We start from the raw sequence: 25928 nt of genomic DNA, 5'->3' as shown, positions 1-25928 counted from the left end.
TTATATCCTAGTTGGTAAAAATGCACTGCTTCTTGTAAATCAAGTTGCCCACTGATTGTAGGCATGTACACAGAGTTCCCCTCTTCCACCTCTTTGTTTGCCCAGCCCTGGTGCTGGTGACAATTTGGGAAGAAATATAATTTGGTTGAGAAAGAAGGTGTATATTAAAAACAAACAAACAAACAAACAAAAAACTAGGTATGAACTCAGGCTGATCCCTACCAATCATGTGATCTTGGATAAAGTATCTATTTTCTCTAAAACCTTAATTTCTTCAACTGAAAAATGTAGATAATGTAATACTTATCTGATAAGAGTATTAACAGAAAATGACATAAAACAAATAAATGACTTAGAAAATATCAGCCACACAAAGAATCCAAGAAACTTCAGTTACTTTAATAGCAATTTACATGAGGGAAAAAAAAACAGGTGTTAAAAGTCTTTTTCAGTGTTTCTTTTAAGAGAAGCTAAAGTATTCTAGAGACACCATAAGAAAAGTGTATGGAATTGGCCAGGCCTGGTGGCTCACACCTGTAATCGCAGCACTTTAGGAGGCTGAGTGGGGCAGATCACCTGAAGTCAGGAATTTGAGACCAGCCTGGCCAACTTGGTGAAACCTCAGCTCTATTAAAAATACAAAAATAGATGGCAAGGTAGCAGCTGCCTGTAATCCCAGCTACTCAGGAGGCAAGGCAAGAGGATGGCGTGAACCAGGAAGGCAGAGGTTGCAGTGAGCTGAGATTGTGCCATTGCACTTCAGTCTGGGTGACAAGAACAAAACTCTTATCAAAAAAAAGAAGAAAGAAAAGAAAAGAAAACAAAGAAAAAGGAAAAGAAAAATACAATTGTATGGACTAACCTGAAGGACGAAAGTGCCTGGGTGGGGTGTGGGGTGCAATAGAGTGGTAGAAAAAGAAAAGAAAAATTGAGAGCAAAGCTTCTTTTAGGCTTGAGAAAAGCTGTTTAGAAGACCTCTTTCCAAATCTGGTAAAGTAATGGGTTTTGGACAGTTCAAGTTGTGGGGTCTAGCACCCTGTCTTTCACAGAGCTCTGCTGAGATGACCAAACCTCTGATGGGTGGTTCATGGAATGAGCACACTAATTCGACTCAGCAGAAAAGAGACTTACCCAAGTTGGCACTAATGCAATAAAGACACTAATCTTCAGGTGACCAGAAAGGTTCAGAAAAGATGTGTATCAAACTCAAGAAGCATGCAATTTTCTACTTCTTTCCCATTCACTAATCAATGCATTTCAGAAAAACCAATCAGACTGCAAATTAGTGTGGATGAGACCACAGGGCTCTTTAGCATATGCTCTGAACAGAAAAAGTTATCTATCATATTTTCATATTAATGAACATGACATAAGGGGAATTCAGTAAGGGCATGTTATGTTTCTCATAAGCTCAGAAGCCTGGAGGATTTCTTTCATTTAGTGTTAAAACCATAATATTATACTTTGCTAATATATTGTTTACTGTTATTATTATTAATGGCAGCTTATTTGTCTGTCAGATTCTACCTGCCTTCTCTTTCCTGAGTATCCAGCTTATATTTCACAAATCATCTTAACTACTTCCTGGGAAACAGCCTGATCTTTTTTTGTTGTACTGTACTTCAATTATAGTAGCTTGGCAAAAATCCCAATCATGGAGGAATTCAAGTATTTGTCTTCTCCAAACCTGTACTCATCCAGCTGAATATCACAAGAGAAAATCATACAATTGAAAAGCTGAGCTTATGATAAATTCATAATCACCAAATTCAAATAGGAACTCAAAACTGTCAGAAAGTACCTTTCTACTCTTTTAATTCTCTATCTTCAAATTTCTCCACTTCCCACTCTCACCTCACTTTCATTCAGCTACTGACTTTCTCTCAAAAAACACTGAAAAAATGTAAGTCATCAGAAGGATTTCTCTCACTTCCCTATTGCCAGCATTCCAAATTGACTGGAAATAAGTAACCTATTAAAGACAAGTGCCTTCACCTTCTCAAGGAACAAGGTTCTGGAGTTGTTTCTCACTTCTCCAACATTATCAGTCATCCCTTGAATCTTCCTGCCAGCTTCAAACCAGTACAGCTCCCTCTCAACTTTAAAAATACAACAAAAATTTTCCTTAGCCTTTATCCCCCTCTAACCACTGACCATGTTTTTCTTATCTCCTTCCTGAAAAACTGTGTCTAGGTTTATTCTGCATACTCTGTTTCCACTTCCACATTCCCATTCACTCTTTAACGTACTTCACTGAAACCAGTGAATTTACAGTCTACCAAAAGAAACAGTTTACAGTCTTTATCCTTCTCCACCTTGTTACTGCATTTAACCTTGTTGCCCACTTTCTTGTTCTTGAAACAAACTCTTCTCTTGGCATCTGTGACATGATGCCCTTGGTGTTCTGCCTGCCTCTCCAGCTGTTCCATCTCAATCACCTCCCCAGGCTCCTCTTCTCTCAATCTCAAGTTGTTATAGTCATTCAAGGCATGGTTCCAGGTCCTCATCCCAGAAAACTCAGAATCATTCTTGACAACATTCTCTTCTTCCCCTCTCATACCACACTTTTCAACCAATTTATCCCTAGGCACATTGAATTCTACCATTAAAAAACTTTTGGGATCCATCTATGTCTCTATTTCTATGAACCATTTAAGCCTCAATAATCTCTCACCTGAGTATTAAAATATTCTCTTTACTTTTTTGCCCAATCCCTTTCTTGGTATGCTGACTGCCTCAAATCCAGTGTATTATTAAAATTAGCCAGAAAACTATTCTATACATAAATAGAGCCATGGCATATCCACTTTAAAACTGTTTAATACAGCACTTGAATAATATTAATCTTAGCACAGACTATTGGGCATTGCATGACTGGCTGTTGCTCACCTCTCCTACCTCTTGTTCTTACTAACTCTACTCACCCACCAGTTTCTTTATTTTCCTTGAACATGCTCAGTCTTGTTTTAGCCCTTTGCTGGAATCTTCCCGCTTCTTGGAATCTCCTTGATCCCCATCTTTATTCCTTCAGATCTCGGCATACCTACCATCTTCTCAAGAAAGGATTCCCTAAACACCCAATCTAGAATTGTTTCAACCACCTTCTCACTATGCTTTCTCACAGAATCCTATTTTTTGCTTCCTAGCATTTTTCACATTGAGTAAAAATATACTTATTACTTTTTTTCCTATCTATTATGTGTCCCCTTTATCCTGCTATATGATTCATGAGAACAGAAGCCATATCTGCTGTGTACAGCTTGCCCTGAGTACTTGGTATTTGTCATGATGTCTGGCATAGAATAAGTGCATAATAAATACATGTGGAATAAATGAATGACTGGGCACATCTAATGGGTGAGGAACATGAACTGTATACATAAAACGAAGCAAAGCTGGTACAGGAAGATAAATTATAATTTTTGTTTATTAGCACAAAACATTAAGGAGTGATTTTTTTTAACACTTATATGTGTTATTGTTCTTAAATGGAAAAGAAAATGATCTGTAAAATAATCACAGGGCGAGACCTTGAGCAGAAGAGAAAGTGAATACAGGAGACTGATTGCAAAAGGATATCAGGTTCAGTATAACAAGCGGACGACGCCACTTCTTTGTATGCCATGCTAACATGAAGCTCTGTCTTCCATAAACAAAAATACAGAGGCAGACCAGAACGGAATTTTGGATGCATGTGAATCTTTTGTAAACCAGGTTCAAAATATGTAACTTAAGCCTTTGCGGCACTCCTAAGCCACTAATTTATAACATGTTGTTTTATAACAGTAAATTTGACATATTAAATATAGGAAAAAAGAGTTTGCAGTAAATATGTTATAGTTCATTACTTTTATTTTATAACTATATAAAGTTACTAAAAAGAGAGTAAGACCTCAATTTTTAATGCATAAGAGACACGGATAAATCTTATAAAAGAGTAAATTAAAAGAGTGAAATGCAAGTAGAGAATGTATTAAAACATGTCATACCCTCATTTATGATAAAATATATACACTGAAATAACAATGGAATAAATTTTTTACTTACTAAATTAGTAAGACATTTATTTTGGAAATTTATAAGAATGCTGTTTACTTAGTGTAGTATAAAGAGAGAACTTTCAAACTTCTAGCATTATATACTGGTTTAATATTTTGGAGAAAAAATGATACTATGCTTCTAAAACTATATCTAAAGAGATATTTGAAAATATAAGGGAAAAATCACAATGTAAAGATTATTAGAGTGTTATTTAACAAAAATTGGAAAGCAATGTAAATGCTCACAAACATGGACAAAGCAAAATATATTATGTTATATCTATGTCACATTACTATTTTAAACTAAGCTATGTGTCAGAATCATGTCAAGCAATTACAAAAATATTAGTAAATGAGGAGAAAGTATTTTTAACTTAGGAGGAATTTTTTGTAACATTTCAAATATATAGTTCTAGGTTATTACATGCACTTTTCAAAAAGAGAACATCAAATAAAAAGAAAAATAAACTTAAAATGGAAAAGAAAGAAAACTGCTGATGCAGGAACTAAGTAGTTTACAGAAAAATGCCTGTAAGGCAAGTTTATTGTACTACTGAACTTGCAACCAAACCACCAAATGGCAATGTCTACAAAGATCGGTATGTATTTACACACATACTAAAATACAAATACATCCATACATCAACTAAATGTGTGTAATAATTTCAAAGATACATTTAAATAACCAAAATATCATTTTATAGTATCAACTCAATTAGCTAATATGTAATACATCTTGAGCCCTTAACTAACAGATAAAAGATAACCAATAAATATAAATTTATAAGGCTTCCTGTTGAGCTGGACAAATGCCTGAAGGATGACTAAATGGAGATATATGGCTCTAAAAATGAGGGCTTTTTAGTTAATGTTACACAGCCTTATTGGTCAGTTAACAACCTTTAAATCACAAGCAAATTAATAAAGATTTAATCAGTGACTGTATATTTAAACAATTGAAACTGATGAATAATAGTTATTTCTCTCTGATCCAGAAATTTGAATACAGAATATTTACTTTTTACAAATATTTGTTTGTATTAAAGATGGAATTCTTAATTCTGAAATCCATCAAATCTTTTCTTGAACTTAAATATTTATTTATTTATAACATGCTCACTAATTTTCCTTTACAGTTAGGTCTTTAATAAACTAAATGCATATTAAGTCAAATCCAATAATTAAAAATTAGTAATGATAATATTGTTATCATATAATATTGAGTGAACACATCAAATTATTATCAAGTTGTTAACCTTTTAACTCATAGCATATCTAAAACTGCATAGCATTTTAAGCAAAACTAGGAGACATTTAAGCAAAAGCTGTCTATGGTCATTCATTTTAGATTGAGTATGAAATAGCTGCCATCTGGATAAAAACACAATATTATCTCTGCAGAAAGAAAATTAACTTTGACACACTGTCTCTGTTCCTCTATTATTTCCTGACGTTTTACTTCTCTGAAAACCTACATGTAAGGGAGAAAACTCTATCTCACAAATATAAGCCTGCAATTCTCAAATAAAAATTCTGCATACACATGTTAACATATAACACCTCATTGAAACACAGGTTATTGAGTATGTTGTTGCTACTAATAATCCCTATGGCTTTTTGACTGTCATTACCTTCAGGCTATCAGAATTTTATGAGCACAAACCAATAATAGATATTTCCTTTTTGCTTTTTATCCACACCTCATTGCCTTACATTGATTTGCATAAGCAATTTCCACCCTGATAATTGGAGCCAAACATCTTGCTGTAGGTTACCTTATGGAAAAAAGCAGTTAAATACTAATCAAGAGAAATCTTTCTTTATTCAACCATATTTTAGATGATGCTGAATTACCTTCACTGGTTGAACAGGAAGGTGACTCACTTTCTGATAGGGATTTCAGGCTTTTGGTTTATATCAAGCTTAATAATTATCTTTCTTTATAAATTCAGTACCCTGGTGTTGACTCATAACAACATGAAGAATGCTGCTACTAGGCTCAAATCATTAAAACAATATTGTTTTGTTTAAAAGAAAAGGCCATAGCAGGTAGTAATTGTTTTTTTAATAGCTACTGAACCAATCAATGTTATCTGAGGATTTTAAAATTACAGCTTTAATTTTTATTTCCAGAAAAATAGAAAAATGTAATTAAGGAGATTAAAACATAAACATGAAATAAGAGAAATCCAAGTCATGTAAAGATATATATCTAAAAGAATCATTACTTAAATTACTTATTTAAAAATGAGACTTATTCCACTTATGTAGAATCAGGATTTGAGCTATTGGACTTAAATTATAAAAATAAGGTAAAAGAAGTAGATTCTAATTTATTTACCAAATGAATATTTTAACTACATGGATGAAAAGTAATGTATATGCATGTAAACACTAAGAACCCTGTAAGTAAAAGATAACTACCAAAAGATGATGTAAGGTGAGCAATTTTTATTAGAGAAGGAATTCAGATAAAATATTTATTTATAGTAGAATGGAATATTTCAGGGAGATATGTGAAATCACCAAGAACTTCTATAGAGATAGAAAAAAAAAAGGCAAAATTGCAGTATATTTATATTCCAGTTACCACACAGAAAGGGAAATTCAACAACACTGAGTATTAAAGTCTGTCCAAGAGGAAGAGAGAATAGAAATGGGGTTACTTTGCATATATTCCACCCCAGTATTACACTAGTAAGGACTCTACTTATACTTGCAACATTTTAATGAGAAAACCAGATTCCAAGAGTGTAAATATTAAATAGGCATGAAACCCATGAATGATAGTTCTAGCTTGTCCTTAGAGATGACCTAGGAAGGAATTTGGAGCTGTATATACCACAAACAAAAATGAGGTGCTAAATGTAAGAATGATATTATATCTAAAAGTGTAACTTGAGCTTCTGTGCAAGAGACAGTTTCTGGTTACTGCTGACCTGCCTATTGCATTTCTCACTGACTTCACTTAAGTTACAATAGGTCATGTATTATGCAGGTTTTTCTTACTCATCATTACTCACTGGAATTATTGCTAGGAGAAAATCCTGGGCTAGGAGAAACACATAATCATGCTTTCCAGATGTCCTATGTAGAGGTGGTCTTAAATCAAAAGCAATTTAAGCAAACTGCTGCTAGGATTCTTCTCTCTGTACTTTAACTTATCCCAGGAGGACTGGCCCGCCTGGGGAGGTAGGAATGAGGATCCTACGGTAGTGATTATGCAAACCAAAGTCTGAAATTCTAAAGTTAATCAAAAGCAAAACAAATATTCACAGTAGTAAACTCCCATCTTTTTTCCAGCTCCTTATTTTATGAGTCATCACTTGAGAAATGTATAAATCTTATATATTACTGGTACTGATTCATCCTGATACAATCAAATCAACTCATGCAAAGAAAAAACTGGATATTACAGACCATAAACAACTGGACTGAAGTTATGAAGTTAGTAAAGTATGGTAGTTGTTGATTTTATTTCCCTATATCTTCCATTATATATCCTGGTAAAATTACTGAAATCAGTTGAGAACATTCTCTGTCCTAGATAGAGTTGTATCATATTGTCTTAATACAATATTAAGGAAGAGATGAATAAAGAAGTTAATACTTTTTAAATATTCATATGGTAATAAAACAACCCATAAAAATAATGCAAATAAAATTTATTCAATAGAACAAAGACATTTACAGGTTAACTGTGTCAGACTGTTAGCCATTCACCATCACTTCCCCTACCAACCACCTTCTTGTGCACTGTATGGGTTAGAGGCTTGAATGCTACATTTCCAAGAATTCTTTGCTAGTTAGGCTCAATTTTATGTTCTGAAAAATGAAAAGCAGACATAAAAGATATGGGTGGTAGTAAAGAAGGAGGAGCTGTCATTGCTCAGATAGTAGAGAGCAGGCATGTGGGTTTTGGCAGAAGGCAGGGGTAAACTAGAGCCAGTGGCTTTCAGTGGTACTCTAGGCAGCTGAGAATATGTGTATTACTTCCCTATGAAACTCAAATTTCTATATTTCCAGAAGGCTGGCAGTGGCTTTCCTGATCTCTACTTGCATAACCCTGCCAACAGTTTTAGAAAATTACTATATCCAATGTTATTTCCCTTTCTGCTTGAAATATTACTAAGAGTTTCAGTATATTACAGAATTACATACCAGAAGTGATTGCAGACCCTCAAAGATGGTTATCTACAATTGTTTGCCTGCCTTGATTAGATTTAAAGAAGCTAATATCATTGGTAATGAGTGATAGGATCACGATAATTAATCATTTTCAGGGTCAAAACAGTTTCTTAAATGATCATCAATAATCTCCTAAACTGAAGAATAAGCTTTGGGAAAACAAATGACTCTTTCAATAGAAAATTATGGCAGAATAAAGAATTACAAAGTCTTTGTGAGGATAGGCTATTTCTGACTGGACTGGAGAGACTACAAAAAGCAAACAATAATATTGGTGCTTTAAATTACCTGCTGAAGGTTTGGCAGGGAACCAGAGATTTATGACTATGCTAAGAGTCATGTATCTCTTACAACCTTAGAATCAATATATCCAACAAATAAACTATGATTTAAAATTCTGAGTGGCAAAATTATAACTCAAATAAATTTAATGGATTTATTAGATCTTTTATGTGAGAGTTGGGGTATTGAGGAAAGTATAGGATGCAGAATCAGAATGCAGGCCTTGGAGGTCTAAATTTCACTGAGACTCCTTAGTAGCTTTTCATGTCTCTGAAAAAGTAAGTTCTCCTTGTTTGAGTTCCGTGTAACATCACTCATCAAGGACGATGCTGGCTCTTCTCCAAACCAACTCCAATATACCTAAATGCCAAACCAATAAGTAGAATTGGTTTCAGCAGAGTTCAAGAGTTCAAGTAGAAATTCCAACCTTAGAAGATGGCATTTACAATGAAAATTATCAAGAAATTTCAAGAGTTCTTAGCATATGACATCTAAAAATCACTGTAGCTTAATTACAAAAATGTAAAGTATCCAGAGACAATTATGAAAGTAAGTGCCAGAAAAAAAAAGTGAGCAAGTAAATCAAAGCCAAAGAAATAGAAGTAGTTTCCTGATACTAGCAAAATAAAACTATTACCAGCAAAAACTCTCTGATAGAAAAATGCTGCTCTGGTTTGACTATAGTTATAGTTCTATATATAGGTAGTCATATTATATAGTCTAAATAATTAAATGATTAAAGATTCAAGAAAAAGGAGTCACTCACTCTTATATATATATCTAGTTTACAAATGTTTCCACCAAATTAAAATGGCTGGCCCAAATTAAATACGTCAAATCCAAATCGTGTAACTAGAAAACTGCATTGAATAAATCCTAGATTTAAAGAATATAAAAGAGAAAAGGAATCTTATAGTATTTAGTCAAACTCTTACATTTCATAACTATAAATTCAGAGGTCAAGAGAGGTCTAGTGATTAAAGATCACTATTAATTGGAGGCAGAAATGAATTATTTCTCCTTACTTATTCTATTGACTCGAGTTTCTCAAAATATGCCTACTATCATTTTCAGAAATTAATTACATAGAAAGTAGACATGTAGAATTTGCAAAAATGTAAACTTTTCTTCATTTAAAAAATATACATTATTCATTGGTAATACATAATCTAGCCACAGAAATGTTCAAGCTCAACACAGTTCCACTTTCACTTCAAACATTAAAATGGAAGCAAATTTGTTGGTGATATCAAGAATTATTTTTTGTATGTATATACTTTCTCTTGATTTTTCAAAGTTTGAGATAGTTCATTAGAAGAGAGCAGCTGTGCAAGACTTATTTTTTTAATTTAAGGCTTATTGTTTAAGCACCACATGAAATTCAAGAAATAAGAGGAATTAGACCAAAATGTATCAATACCAAGAAAAGCCATGATTATGCAGTAAGAAATTGTTCTCCTAAACTTTCTCATAGCTGATCCAATGGGTTATATGACTGTTAGAAACAAATTTTTTCTCACAGTCTCTAGAGTCTCTTCCTGCTGAAAAAATACATTTAAATTGAAATTTAAAATATATTTCCATAGAAAATATTACAAAAAATTGAAACTGTAGTTGAATCTACACTGATACTTTATAAGTTAAATATAAATATGAACTAATCTGGAAACCTCCTACCTTTCTATATTATATATACATATATACACACATATATTCATGTATGTATTTTTTTAAAGTTTGCCTCGTTCCCAAAAGACCTTAAGATGGGTCATAAGGATACATAAAATTGCAAGAGAACACAAATTTTAGGTAGATAATAAATCAAGAAGAAACACCATTAAGACATCATTCCTATGTGAAACATGAAGATTAAGGTCTGAGCCCAGAAAAAAACAGAAGAAAGAAAAAAAAGAGAGTAAGAGACACAAAGAAAAGAAAGGAGAAAAGAAAAAAATGAAGACTAAAAATATATAGGAGAAACACACTATCCACAATTTGAAATTGCAAATAATAAACTTCCATTTGTCAACATGGAAATAGCCATGGTTAATATAAAAACAATTCATAGATTTTTCAGCATAAGCAAGTGCTAACAGCCCAGATTAGCTCTTTCTACAACTTGTAAACCAAGACTCCCCAAGGCCTTCTGTATGGGAAGCATATTAATATCAACTCTGTGACCACTCAGCACCATGACATGAAGTGTCTGTTCAGGAGGTCATCTCCAAAATGTATCCCATACATCTTAATGCACAAGAGATGATAATTTATCACCTAGATGTAGGGATCTACTGTAAACTAATCCAAACTGCTGATGATACACTAAATCAGTTTGAGTGATGAGTATAAATAAAGCTGCAAGCAAAGTACTGAAGGATACAGATCTATCTGATCAATGAAATGTCATCAGGCAAATGAAATGCAATGTTGACAAACATAGTCCCTCAGTTGAAAATTAACCAAATCGAGTATCAGAGCATAAAGGCACACATTAATGCAAGCTTGGAATGAAAGTTTAATATGATGTGAGTCAGAAGGTGTATTCTAACTGTTTCATATAAAACTGAGCACACTGGGTCAGTGGAAAAAAATGTATTAAAAATTGATACATTTTGCACACCATAGAAAGTATGACAGGATGAAGAAAAATGTTGCAAAATGATAATCCTTTCCAAATAATTTAACTGTAGTTATTCAATCTGCTGAGCAAATCCATAACATAGATGAAGAAAAACAATAAGAATTTTAAACAGAAAATGATTTCACAACAACTTGCTATGAAGAAATCAAATTCAATTTGTGTTACCCTTATGAACAGTGAGATATTTTCTGAAACAGTCATGCTACAACTTCAACGGGGAAAAACAAAGGAATTGGGATAAGAAAGGACATTCCTCCAGATAGTTGATATTCATGAAAGGCACTCCTTGAGAAAAAAAAGATTTTCGCAACTATGTGATCAGAATAGATCCTTTAACATACCGCAAATAGATTTGATGGATTCACCTATTCTGAAGGTGTCCCTAATGGAAAGAGCTGATGAAAGTAAATTTCAAAACCTGCTGGAACAAATCTGTAAAAATATTTTCTGAGGGAAATTATCTTCAAAACATTTATATGTATAGTTTTTGTTGTGTTAAGTATAGAGAGTTTGTCAAAACATAGTTAACACTTACCTTGTATTTTATCTTTCAGTTTATTTGGGGGTACAGATAGAATTATACTACTAAAATATGACCTGGACCCAGATGTAGTTTATTTAAATTTCAAAATGAAAAGCTTACTAAGAACAGATAAGATTGATTGCTCTCTCTGTCTTAGCATAATTGTATTTCAGGTGAACATCAATTTACTTTAAAGGACACTTCTAAGTAGCAGAATGCATCATAAATAATTCATCAATCACAGCTACTAGGAACATGATTTACTCCAGCAGATTGAATGGAATAAAAGTTTTTTATATATATTTGTGTCTGCTTTAAGAAGTTTAATAATCTTCCCTTTTCTAAGAACCCATTCTTAGATTTATACTTTATATTCTAAATGCAGTATAACTATTTCTTTTTCTTCCTTCTTTTAAAAGAAAATCATTGTTTAATTAAAATAAAAAATTAAAAACCGTTGTAACAAATAACAATCTAGGCATATCAACAGCAAAATAACAAAAACATAAAAGGTACATATTTGAAAAATAGCCTTAAGATTTCTCAAATGCATGATTCAAATAATGCTAACATAATTTGTTCTCACCTTATTCGAATCTTAAATGGAAGAAAAAGAAGGCAGTCTTTCTGAACATCTTTTATAGAATATTTGGAACCTGGCATATTTTTAAATTACTTCAACTTAAAAATACATATCAAACAGATTCTAAATTGTTCAACAGTTTAAGTTTTGTCAGTTAATACAGTGAGTATCCTATCTAGAACTTTCATTTGTCATATAGAAAGACACTGATTACCTTACACATATTAAAGTTTTCCATCAAGTTCAGCAATTTGTTTAGCCATTTCCCAAGCTGTGAAATGTCCTTAAAACAAATATATTGACAAGGAAAAATGTAAAAGAAAATAAAAAGCATTTTACTTACTTGCAGACCCCTCTGGAAAACTGAATGGCCCATAAAATTAGCCAGCATTCTTATTAAAGCAGCACCCTATAGGAAAGAATAATTTTAAAAAAGAATTTCAACATAGTATCATGATTGTAAAGTTGTTTTAATCAAACCTAGTCTACTTCATTCATGCTATTCTATTTTCTAAAGTAATTAAGAAACAGAAGTATTATGAAAACAACCTCCAACTGAGAGATAACAATTTCATGTTTTTGTCTTGTGAATTTTAAAGTTTTATGTAAAACCTACAACTACAAAATGGAAGTCCTCTAGAAAAAATATCTCAGGGAAATGATAAGTTGTAATTCAGGAGTAATCAACATTTTATTGAGCACTATATATGACAAATCTAATAAAACATGGTTCTTGTACTTAAAATCTCATAATTTGCTCAGGGAAGGATACCCATGTATAAATGTACAACTGCATTTCTTTTTAATTCATTTCTTGCAAGATGTCTCTTTTTACAAGAAAATCATAAGAATCACATACAGAATCATTAAGCCAGAGACTGGACTGCTGTTCAGTTCAGCAACAAAACAATCGATTTCCATGTTTTGTTACTAGAATAATTTGCTAGAATTCTGGGACTTGAATATAGTGTAATACTCATACTCTATGAATCACCATTAAAGAAGTGTTTCAAAAAATTTCAACCACCACCAAAATTGCTCCCCAAGTCAGTATTTTATTCTCATCTCAACAAATGATAGGCTGAAATACAATCGTTTTAGGCCTATTCTGAATTTTTTTCTTCTCACACCTTCCATTCTTTGCTATTTCATTAGCTCTGTCTTTTATCTTCTGCACATTTGCACATGACCATAAAACATAAGCATTTATGATTCGATCTGGGGACTAGGTTAGAATTCCCTTTAGAATATAACAGCCTTGTTCCTTGAATTTCCTTGACAAGCTCTCTTCCTATACATTTCCCAATATAATTGACCCATCCAGAGGGTGGAAACTGTCAATTTTTCAGCAAACCTGACTGTTGCCACCTGGGAATTGAGACTTAGTATCTAAAGCAGTCAACTTAAACTCCTTAAGTACCTAAAAGCCATCTTCAGATGATTTAGGTGTTTCCCTCCAGGTAATGATGACTTGGTCTCTTGTCAGGTTATAAAAACTATTAATGTAGCATGGCCTGATGACACAAGAATCCTTTCTAATCATGAAGAATGTACCAGTTTTCCTGTCTGAATTAGACTGGAGAGAGTGCTAACAGAAAAGAAAAACTAGAAGTAAAATCAGTATTTAAAAGTTATAGAATATCACTTAGCTCCTGATTATTTTATATTGCATAACTCAATTAAGTTTTAGAAAATATGTCTATGTTACCCATCTGAACATTTTAATATTTTCTGGAGAGGCATGCCCTCTTCTATGTTTAACTAGCCTTTTCTTTCCAAAGCTAAAATTTAAAAATCTTTATTTTATAGAACTTCATAGACAGATGGGCTCTCCAACTGTCATGGTTTAGCCAATATATACTAAGCACATACTATGTATGGATTATAACAAAGATCACAACCCCTAACACAGTCATGGCTCATTAGGAACTTTTTTTTTTTTAAGAAAATACAGAATCCTTTTTCATTATGTCTTTAAAGCATTTGCTTATCAAGCAAACTTGTTTATAATATTGCAACTTATATTACCTTGTGATTCAAAATTCCAGCCCAATCAAACGAACTGGACATTTAGGAAGGCTGAGTAGCTTTATGAAGTGTAAATATACTATTTCTGCAAGATTTAAGAATTTTTGAGACTTGCTCTAGAAAACACTGTTTGCTAAACTAATGCTCAAGGATACATTAGGATATCTACTTGATTTTTCTAAAGTTTCATACTGAATATTTCACAAAGGTATGCTTATAAACCCATTTATCATTTAGTAATTTTTATATTTGGAATATCTTTCTTATGTAAGTTCCCACCTAATTTTTCGTTTATTTTACATTGTAGCCATTTGCATCCGCATCAGCCTTCATTATAGTAAACATCCCCAGAGAAAAATCTGTGTCCTCATGACCTGGTACCTCTCTCTTCCTATGCCTGGCTCAGAGGAGTTTCTCCCTTAATATAACACATGGATAAGAGAGAAAGAGAAAATTCTGCATGTATAACAATTACTTTGTCTTCTTGAAGAGGATATTTCAGCCAGGATATACAGTTTATCCCTTCATTGGTGTAATTCAATGATAAATCCTCACTTTTGGAGAGGGAGATCTTCTCAAAAGGTGGTATGGTCAGCATCCTAAATGACACAAGCCTCTGTCTGTGAGGATCTCAAAATCTCATAAGTGAAATGAGATGCAACGCAAAATAAAATAAATGAAAGAGAAAGTATTCTACTGTGTTTCAGAAGGAGATGTTATATCTAGAGGGATGAAGGATAAAGAGGATCTAAAGAAGTGGTATTTGTGTTGGACCTTGAAAGATGGATAAGGGTTCCATGAGTTAACATAAACAGAAAGCATTTGCATGGACAGGCATGGACTTTATATGGTCAAGCAGGTGTGAAAGTGGAAATCACAAGTAGGGAAGGTTATATAGAAAGACAGGGCATAAAACCGGACAATGAAAGATTACGTGGAAAATAAGATTGAGACAGTTTTTAGAGGAGTTTGAATACCAGGACTAAGAAATTTGGAAAATTGGTCTTAAAAAAAGTCGAGACTTAACTATGATACTCCAGGGAAGAAGTAAAGTAACCGAAGAAAATGATAGCAATGAGGATAAAAGATCAGAGATAGGTTTAAGGGTTGGAACAAAGATAAGTTTGTATTTTAAAGCGGGAGTAGATGATGACATTAGCCAATATACAAAATTTAGAAGAAAGTGTTGATGAGGTGAATACAATAACATCTGTTTATAAATGTGCTGTTTGAGGAATAGGTATAGAACCCAAGGAACAAGGGCAAATACAACTATAGGAATAAAATTTGGTGGAAGGTTATGATTGAATAGATAAATTGGGAATTAGAGTGGGTAAGTCAGCCAAGAGAAAAGTTCTAAGGCTTTAGTAAAAAAAGTAGAAAACAGAATCATAGAATTCTATAATTCTGTTTTCTATTTGTTTATTCTGTTTTATGATTTGCATTTCAGTGCTTGAAACAGGCACTCAACAAATACCATTTGAAATCAATGAATAAATGAAATTAAGAGAAAAAATGACATATTGGGAAAAGAAGCAGAAGGCAAACTGGATATAAGCAGTGTCATAGAAGACATGTTTTTATAATTAGTGCTACAGATTTCAAGGAAAATAATAGCTAGGAGAAGAGCATAGAAGGCCATATTTAAAAGAGAGCTATCTAAATAGACTTGTGGGTATGAAAGCCAAGTGAAAACAGAAGGAAGAAAAGAGAAAGCTAGAGGCAAGTTCACATGAAAGGTTTGTTTGTATTTTTCTTTTGTAGAAAATGGGAGAATTTTTTTTTTTGCAAAGCAAAAGATGATCCAGTGGGATAGAAACTGAAGACACAGTCAATCAAGAAATCGTTATTGAAGTAAGATTCTAGGAAAGCTAGATGAGAAAAGAATTTGAGTTAATCTTGGAAAAGAATAATAACAATCTACTCTGAGGCGGGACTGAGGCAGAAAATGTAAGTAAAGATAAATAAGAGATTTGAAGTGTAAAGTATAGAAGTAAAGAAAGTACATTGCACAGAACAGACTGTAATCTCCATCAAGGAGGGGACCTGGTCTGTCACCATTATATGCCCAAAACAGGTCCTGGTATGCAGCAGGATCTGAAAAAATACTAAACAAGTGATGGACTGTCATTTTCCAATAACATACAAGATGTGGTCTGAAGATAACTTGAGTTGGAAACAATGGGACTAGGTTTAAAGTAACTCACTGAAAATCTAATAAGGAGTTTAAGACATGGAAATGTGTAGAAAAGTTAAAGTTGTACCAGTCCATTCTCACACTGCTATAAAGAACTGCCCAAGACTTGATAATTCATAAAGGAAAGAGGTTTAGTTGACTCACAGTTCCACATGGATTGGGAAGCCTCAGGAAACTTACCGTCATGGTGGAAGGAAAAGGGAAAGTAAGCACCTTCTTCACAAGGCAACAGGAGAGAATGTGAGCATGGCAGGAAAAATTACCATTTATGAAACCATCAGATTTTATGAGAATTCATTTACTATCCCAAGAACAGCATGGGGGAAACTGCCCCACAATCCAATCAGTTCCCTTCCACATGAGGATTACAAGTCCCTCCCTTGACAAGTGAGGATTACAATTCAATATGAGATTTGGGTAGGGACAAAGGGGCAAACATATGGTAAGTCCTAACTGAAGTTATCAATAATGTACCTATCATTCATTAAGTAACTATTTGTACTACATGCTAAGGCTATGATATCATAAGAAAAATATTACTATCTTTATCAGGTCAGAAAATTGAGGCACAAAGGTTATGTACCTTGTAGAAATTGACATGAGTAGTAAACAATGGAGTCAGAATTAGAAACCCACTTATATCAGACTCCAAAATCAGTAACTTCAACCAGTTTTGATAACGTTTTGTAATTCCAAGTCAAATAGTTACATGACTATCTCTGGAAACATGTGGATAGCAAGAATAGAAAAATAAAAGAAATTCTTAGAGTTACTGAGAGTTTGATTTCAGTGAGATGCTCACAGAATAGGATGAAGGGAAACTTAATTCAATGGAACATAGTTGAAATGCCTGACTCATACTCCCAGGATTAGGGATGAAATAGAAGACAGATATGAACTTGCAGAATAGGACATATTTATGGTCCAGGAGACATAAAGCTACTTTAAAGCTACTTTATGGTAGGTTCAATAAGAACAAAGGGCTAGCAGGATTGAAAACAGTGATATTTTTATCTTGTATGCGGATATGGCATCTGTGAAAATGCACTTGTCAGATTTCTCACTGCTGTCCCTCTGCATTTACCATCACAAAGGCCACTCTTTCCTCAGTTTTACTTACAGCCAATCACTGAGAAGAACAGTGTAATAACTGCAGACCTGTTCTAGTGAGACAGGAGACTCTGTCAATGGACAACTCTAACTAGAGGACTCATCATTTGTGTGGATTAATGATTTTTTGCAATAGCGCTAAAGTCTGAAACTACCAACCCCATGCTTCTTCCTTTCATGTCTCCTTGCAGAGGCTGTTAATTACAACGTGGTCTGAAGGCAGCTCTCCTTACCTTCCCTGACTCCTTTAACAAATAAATCTTTTGCATATAATGTTTTCTGCTTCTTAGAAAATCTAGACTAACCTAGTAGATCCATTTAAGTGCAGAAGTCCACACAAGTATAAACTAATGATAGGTTCCTAAAATAAGTTGGTTATGAGAATACTGTAGTTAACAAATAGTATATCTACCAAAACAAAATAATCTCTTCCTTCTTAGTCCTTTCAGGAAATCTTTGGCTGGCATATATTCTACACTACAAATGTCTTCCCTCAATGGTTTGCTCTCCTCCAGCAAAGGAGAAGGTAAGAAATAATGTATCATGATATTTTAATTGACATATGGGAGAGACTGAGATTAAGGGAGTAGATGGTTTGTCCAAAGTTACTTGCTTCCATTCACTCAGTTGTTGAGTTCTTTGATTAGTGAAAAAATTGTGAGGTAAGAATTTCCTGTTACTTTCTGAGTTATTGAAAGGATTAGTCTATTGATTCAAAATCAAAGTACTTTTAAAATGTAAATTTCTGAATGATGTCGCTGCACTAAATCTGGACATGTGTGGAGATGATACAACGTTCTGACAAGATTTGTTACTGAAGCGTGTCTTTTGGTATGGAATAAAAGCATATCTAAATCCTCCATGGTTTTTTAAAAAACATGTTTTTTTCTCTTTTTCTTTCCACAATAATATGATAGCTATGTTTAGCATCTGAAGAACAGAAAAACAAATACTAACCCTGAATATCGCTTACTCACAAATTGATTACAAAAAAGAAAGGCTGGAAGAGAAGACAAAACAAGAGAAAAAAAAGCTAATGAAAGGGGAAAGAAAATTAATTCCACACGAGAAAGCAGAATTAATGCCCCACTGCTTCAGTTACCCATGCTTAGAGCCTTGGAGTCCTCTATGATTTATTACTTCCTGAGGCCAAGCCTCTACCTCTGCATGGCTGAATTATTTCACTACCTCCTAGAGACAACCCCAGATGCATTCTCACTCTCAGGAATCCATCCTATGGGGCACATCAAACTAATTTTAATAATTATCTTAGAAGCATAATGTCTGCTAAGAGTCCTAGCTCTGCCATGTACTTAGGCATGTGAGATGATCTAAGCATCTACAATTAGAACATAACAATAATGATGATGATGACAACTATGCTACTACCATTAATAATGAGAATACCTATTTCAAAATTTTTCTGAGAATTCATTTAAATTATTCATATAAAGCACTCGATACTCAGTGTTTAGCATATAATAAGATTAAAAAATATATGGGTATTGATACCATCATCATCATTATTGTCATCATTTTTATGCTAGTTCCCTTTCCCCCAAAATCTTTACTTTACAGAAAAGTCCTGTAGTAGTAATCAAAGCCATACATAATGAGATTTACCACTACTTACCAATGTTTTTTTCCACATGACCAAATAATCAGCTTCTACACTGGTTAAGCTCATCTTCCCATTATCCGATGAGCATACCTTACATACTTATGTTTAATCAAACTTATTTATATCAGTTAAAACGGTAATCATGTGTGATCCTACGTTCTAAGCTCTATACATGATTAAAATCACAGAAAAAATCCATCCCACAGTATGGCCCACACAGCTATACTATTACCATTAAGAATAAGAATAATATCTACCTCAAAATTTTTCTGAGAATTAATTTAAATTATTCATATAAAGCACTTGGTACACTGTATGACATATAATAAACTTCAAAAATGTATATGTAGGCAGTATTACTTTCATCATTATCAATACCACCTTTTTATGTTAACTCCCTGCCCCCTAAAATTGAGTACACAGTAGGCAATTTCCCCTGTCATGAAATTTGGCATATATCTTTCACTAGAGCCACACATTTTTTGAGTATTCTCAGGAAATGGCGTTCAAATAGAATAGTCTATACTCAAGATAATAGGAGACCAAACATGTATTCAAAGAGGACCATAGATCCCAGGGACAACAAAACAGGGATAAGAAACTCTCCACAACTATGTTAGCTCTCAATGTTTTTGCCTCCTTCAAAGTCATAAATTCTATAAGTCTGAACTAAGCAATTTGTCAAATTATTTTAAGTATCTCACAAATTGTTTCACATGACTTTGTCTCTTTCCCACAACTACATGTAGGTCATTTAATTACATTAATATAGTTTAACTAGATCATTTAAACTAACTATTGGCATATCTGTTGGTTGTTGATGACATAACTTTTCCATTGTCAATGAAATATGATCCTGGCTAAGTATGCACCAACTCCTTGCTAGTTTCAAATCAGCAATCCAGACTGTGAGATTTCAGCCTATACACAAGAACTCATCGATCTCCCCTCTCATGAAATTCAGAATATATCTTTCACTGAGGCAGTACGATTTTTCAGTATCCTCAGGTAATAGCATTCAAACAGGGTAGTCTATATTCAAGTCAATAGAAGACCAAAAAGTATTCAAAGAGGATCACAGATGCCAGAGACAAAAAACAAAAACTTTCAACGGTGTCAGAAATAGCACTTGCATGAAATCATTCAACTCAATAAATTTGAAGCATAACAATACTGTACAATTAAATGAATGTACATAGAAAGATAAAACATAAAAGCAAAAAATAATCTAATAGAAACAAATGTTTAAGAAGATGAAAAATAATACATAGTCTATGGAAAAAAAAACTAATAAAATAGCAAAGCTCTGAGAAAGAAATTAATTGAGGTAAAAAAGAAAAAATGGGCATATAGTTATAGAAAAAGTTTTAAAAATTAAAATAAAATATTCTAAAAACATTTACTAGTAAATATGAAAATCAGATTAAAAAAAGAATTTTTGGCCAGGTGTGGTGGCTTATGCCTTTAATCCCAGCACTTTGGGAGGCTGAGGTTGGTAGATTACGAGGTCAGAAGATCAAGAACATCTTGGCCAACATGGTGAAATGCCGTCTCTACTAAAAATACAAAAATTAGTTGGGTGTGGTGGCGTGTGCCTGTAGTCCCAGTTAGTCTAGAGGGGGAGGCAGGAGATTCGCTTCAATCTGGGAGGCAGAGTTTGTAGTTAGCCAAGATTGCCCCACTGCACTCCACCCTGGGCGAAAGAGCAAAACTCTATCTCAAAAAAAAAAAAAAAAAGGAATTTTCTATAAAACTACAATTTCACCAAATAAGAAGTAATGATTCAAAAACAAGAAATGCACAAAAAGCAAACAACAACAAAAACACATACCAAAATCCAAAATCCAAGATAGTTTTATAGGCAAATAAACTTTTAAGGAAACACTGTCACATATCATCCTTGTTTTAGATAAAGTACTATAAAACAATTAAAAATTGAGTAAAAAGCTTTCCAACTTTTTTTATGATGCTGTGTAACTGATATGCAAATTGGACAATGTAAAATATAGTCCAATATCTTTTATATGGTCATATATGCAAATATATGTATATATACATAATTTATGGGCTAAATATCACATATATAATATACACTAATATAAAGACAACTTAATAGATATTATATGTGATAGTCCATATATAATGTAATCTATATATAAAATATGTATTCTATGAAGTGAAAGAAGATATTTAAGTAGAGCTCATTCCAGAAATTCAATAATCATTTAATAGCAAAAATTATTATGATTAATTGCATTAATGGTGGAGATAAATTGTTTAATCATCTTAAATGTAGGAAAACCACTTAGTATGACTTAGTATTTATTTATTCTTATTTAAAACAATAAGATATCTTAATACACTAGGTTTTAAAATGCTGACAAAATATTTGTTTATTTCTGGATCCAGTGAAAGACTAAAATGTCCCAAACCAGTAACAGATTGAATGAGTAAAACAAATTTAATTTTGTTTTAAGAAATTCAGAAATCACTATTTGTTTGTAAAAATCTAAATATGTTTCAGTCCCAAATTCAGTTTAGAAGTTAAGAATAACAGGCTGCACAATAGCTACACAAAGGCAACATCTTGTGTGTTTTTAATATCAGCCAACAAGAATATTCTTGTCATTTGTTGTAGAAAAAGTGTCCCTTGTCAGAGTTAAACTATCACAGCTAGAAACATGAAACTTCGAGTATTAAGAAAAATATGTGAATTAATGTTACTGAAGAAGGGATTTCAAACATACTTAATAAACAAGACTTTTAAAAGATGCTTTCATAATATTATGCCAGAAAATGTCACAAATAAAATACTTAACAGAATTATTACAAATTACATTTTAGATACATTTTGAATACAAAATACTTTTCTAATTTCCATCTAATATAAACGATGGCATATTCTTAAAGAGACATGACTGGAATTGGCTTATAACTTAAGTAAATATGGTTTATTATGCAAAAAACAATATATATTAGTGTTATGAAATTCTAGTGTCAGATATTTGCCTGAAAGTTGAGCATAATGTCAGCTTCTTAAAAGTTACTTGTTATGCCACATATTTTCTGAATAATGTAAACATTCACTTTTGCAACAATCAAAATGCCAAATACTCAAATATTTGAAAGCTACTCATAAACCAGTTTACAAACACATTTAGTTACATGATGAAATTCATGACTTTTTTCTAGTTTTTCATTTCTAATATTTTATTGTGTATGTTGATGTATATAATATCAGTGTGTATAAAATATGTATTGCATATGTCAGTTCTTTCACATTTGTAAATTATTAAAATAAAAAAATTAATGGGTATGTGATTCTTATGAAAAGAATATTTTCTCGAATCTGTCTCTTCTTCATAATCTCTTCTCAGGCTCTGGTTTTTTTTTTTTAACTCCTCTTGCTATCAGAGCAAGAATATTCTCTTTTGAGAGACTATGAAAAGAGTTATCTATCTGGTCTCATGCCTCTGATGGTATTTCTTCTGATCCCTGAAACAGATTCTGTACTTCCCATTATCCTTATTCTTGTATACATTCTTCATGCCTGAAATTCCACAATTGCCCTAAGTCAAATTCTTAACTTTATGTGGCATAACACTAATATCACATTTTTCTAAGAAATCTTTCCCAATTCAAGTCAAAATTAAAATTTTTTCCAAATTTTATAGCACTTGTTTTTGATATATATTAAATAACTTTGAAAATAGAACAGTCTGTCTTATTTGAGAATTCATACATAACACAGACTTGTATCATTAAGAATCAGGAATGGAGGAGCTATGCTCTGCAAACCCAGCATTTTGCTTCATGGCTAGACATTCAGTACATACCTGCTAAACTAGATAACTGAGTAACTGTATCAATGTGCAAAATATTAGCGAGAAATGATAGGAAAAAATAAAATGCTAACTAAGTATAAGAGCAGCATTATTTGAGACAAAGACTAATCCTTGATAAATATTTCTTCTATTTTCTAGAAACGAACCCAAGTAGAGATGTCAGGAAGAAAATAATTGTTTAAAATGAGATGCAGGTTTTACTATTCATTTATATTGACTTTTCTGATTCCCAAACTTAAAATTTCCTTTCATTGATTTACCCTAATACTCTTAATATATCTTCATACTTTTTCTTAACCTCATCTATTTAATCATTAAATTATAATTCTGAACTGTATAGGTTCGTTTTTGTATTTATATCAAAGTCCTAAAGACACATGGCTCCAAAATTCAGATATCCATGTGCAGACACACCTCATTCACTCTACAATCAGCTGAAACATAACCAAGTATCTCCCTAATGAAAGTGACATTTAGTAAAGAATGAACTATGCCAGAGGACAGGCACTTTTGTGTAACCCTTTTGTTACCAGAGAAAATTTGCAGGGTATGAAGAACTGATTTCATAGTATTTGAGAAAATGTCTTTGCATATTTATTTTTAAAGAATAATTTTGAAATATGACTTGTTATTAATAAAACATTTAGAAAGTACAGTCATCCCAACAACATAAAATATCAATTACAAGCTTAATAACCAAGCCCAAAGAAGCTGGAGGTTTGAGGTAATATTTCTAACTCTACCAAACGCTGACAAAAAGTAAGCAATTGCTGTTACGTGAGTTGCTAAGAAAAAGGACTTTAGCAATAAGTTATCTGAAAAATGTATAAAGAAATCAATCCAGTCAAATAACAGTAGAATACACGTATTTGCTTTTGAGTATCCTGAAAGTGTTCAGAATGGACATACTATTGGGATATGAAATATCATGCAGAAAACAACATTATATTGAACATGATTTGTGTTAACTATGTGCTGAATAAAGTTATAGGTAAAAATGTCAGAAGACGGCAGAGAAAATCCATAGAAAATGTTTTAAAAATTAGATATAATTTTCTGGGAAGTGGGGGCCAGTCAAACACTTATTAATAATTTTCAAATGAAGGAACGTTTTATATGAAGTAGCTGTAGTCAGCTGATTTTCAACTTCACTGGGAGTTAAATAACCACATGGGAAAAATGACTGACACAGAAACACTTTAAAGGCAGAAAGTGTTCCTTAAACCATGACAGCCTTACTATTTGGCATTAATCGCTAACGGTACATGTAGATTGTTTCTCAAAAGCTAGTCTGAATAAACTATATTTTCTTTTTGTATTAAAAATTTAAGTATTGATCTGCAAGAAACCATAATAACTCTCTCTGTAAACAAACAAATCAACAGCTGCTCCCAAACTGTTTGCTATCATAATTCATTGATACTGGAAAAAAGGGAAGGCCGAAAAAATCACCAACTCTCTCTCTCTCTCTCTCTCTCTCTCTCTCTCTCTCTCTCTCTCACACACACACACACACAAACACACAAACACACACACACCCACACACAAAAAAAAAAACATGAGAAATCTAGTATAGTATTTCAAGGCTCCATATGATTATATATGGTAAAGGCAGACAAATCCCAGTCTAAATTTCAATAATGTCATCCTAAGGTATACCAGGCATAATCCTTTAATTTTATTTTTAATTAGATTATTAATCTAATTACTATTAAATATCTCATTATACTGCATTATTTGGTTTTAAAAGACTTGATATTTTTAGAAATGATAAACTTTAAGAAAAAAATTAAAACTGGGTTTTGCTTCAAAATGGAGTTTTTTAATTAAAAAATAATGCACATATGTAAAGGGCAAAGTTATTTATTCTTATTTTAAATGGAGTTTCCAGATAATCAAAACCATTTTTCCTAAAACATTAATATATTCAAGTGATTTTTTAAAATACCGTAAAATTGACGTAAATAAGAGTACACTTTTGTTCGCAGGGTAATTTGTGTAAACATCCATAGCTTGTTGATCTAATTCAGAAACTCCAGATTCAAGTAGGTCTTAGTTTAAGTTTTGTCTTGGATGGAAAATGCATCATTGAGAACAGGTGTTTAAACAACTCTATGGAAAATTAGGGAAATTTAAGTCAAGGACACTTGAGTCTTGGAGGTCAGTTCTCTGGAATTTTAGGCATACTTTCCACATGAAAAGGGTTCACTAGATATAAGCATAAATATCTGTGCCCTTAATCTGTGCTCAGGATTGCCTGTTTTCCTTGAAAACCAGGATACATACGCTGCTTACTCTTTCAGACAGTGTTGTGGGGCTTTCTCTTATAGTAGAAGCTTTATTTAGCAGTTGTGCTGAACATCTCATGTGTTCTGACACGACAGACAAGGACAAAAGCATAGTATACTTTTTCATTAAGCATCCATATGAGGAAATCTTCAAGGATGGGCTCACATAAGAGGCTGATTAGATTATTTACACAGATGGGCCATCACTGAGTTCAAGAACAATATTGAATAAAGCCATGCTTCTCAGACTCCACTGTGCTATAAACTGGATTTACCATCCTGTTAGATCCATAATAAATAAAAGATGTATTATAAGTGAATACCAGCATAACTGATCTTTTCATAATAGCAATTAATCTGCAAAGGAAATGGACCAGTTGAGATCTGCACCTTGTTTTATCACTCATATGTATGTAGAGAAGCAAGAAAAAAATTCTTGTCTAGGGCATGGTCTTGGTAACTGAATGACACTTCGTAATCTTCATTGTTGAATTCACTCATACATGATATGACTGATTTTCTGGAAGCTAAGAAAATTATTTTGCTCTATGAATATTTGCAGGATAAGGGAAATAATTGCTT

The 25928-nt window shown here is 32.7% G+C and overlaps 1 protein-coding gene across 1 annotated transcript in view; it reads right to left on the bottom strand.

Annotated features, from left to right (window-relative positions):
- The window catches only part of TRHDE (thyrotropin releasing hormone degrading enzyme), a 422303-nt gene that overhangs the window by 125586 nt on the left and 270789 nt on the right, over window positions 1–25928 (bottom strand). The window contains exon 7 of the mRNA XM_035257033.3: window positions 12601–12666. Coding sequence (XP_035112924.1) covers window positions 12601–12666 — 66 coding nt within the window. The remainder of the gene's footprint in view (window positions 1–12600; window positions 12667–25928) is intronic.

This window comes from Callithrix jacchus, chromosome 9, assembly GCF_049354715.1.
Source record: "Callithrix jacchus isolate 240 chromosome 9, calJac240_pri, whole genome shotgun sequence".
Taxonomy (NCBI): domain Eukaryota; kingdom Metazoa; phylum Chordata; class Mammalia; order Primates; family Cebidae; genus Callithrix; species Callithrix jacchus.
This window is presented reverse-complemented; position numbering and strand designations above follow the sequence as displayed.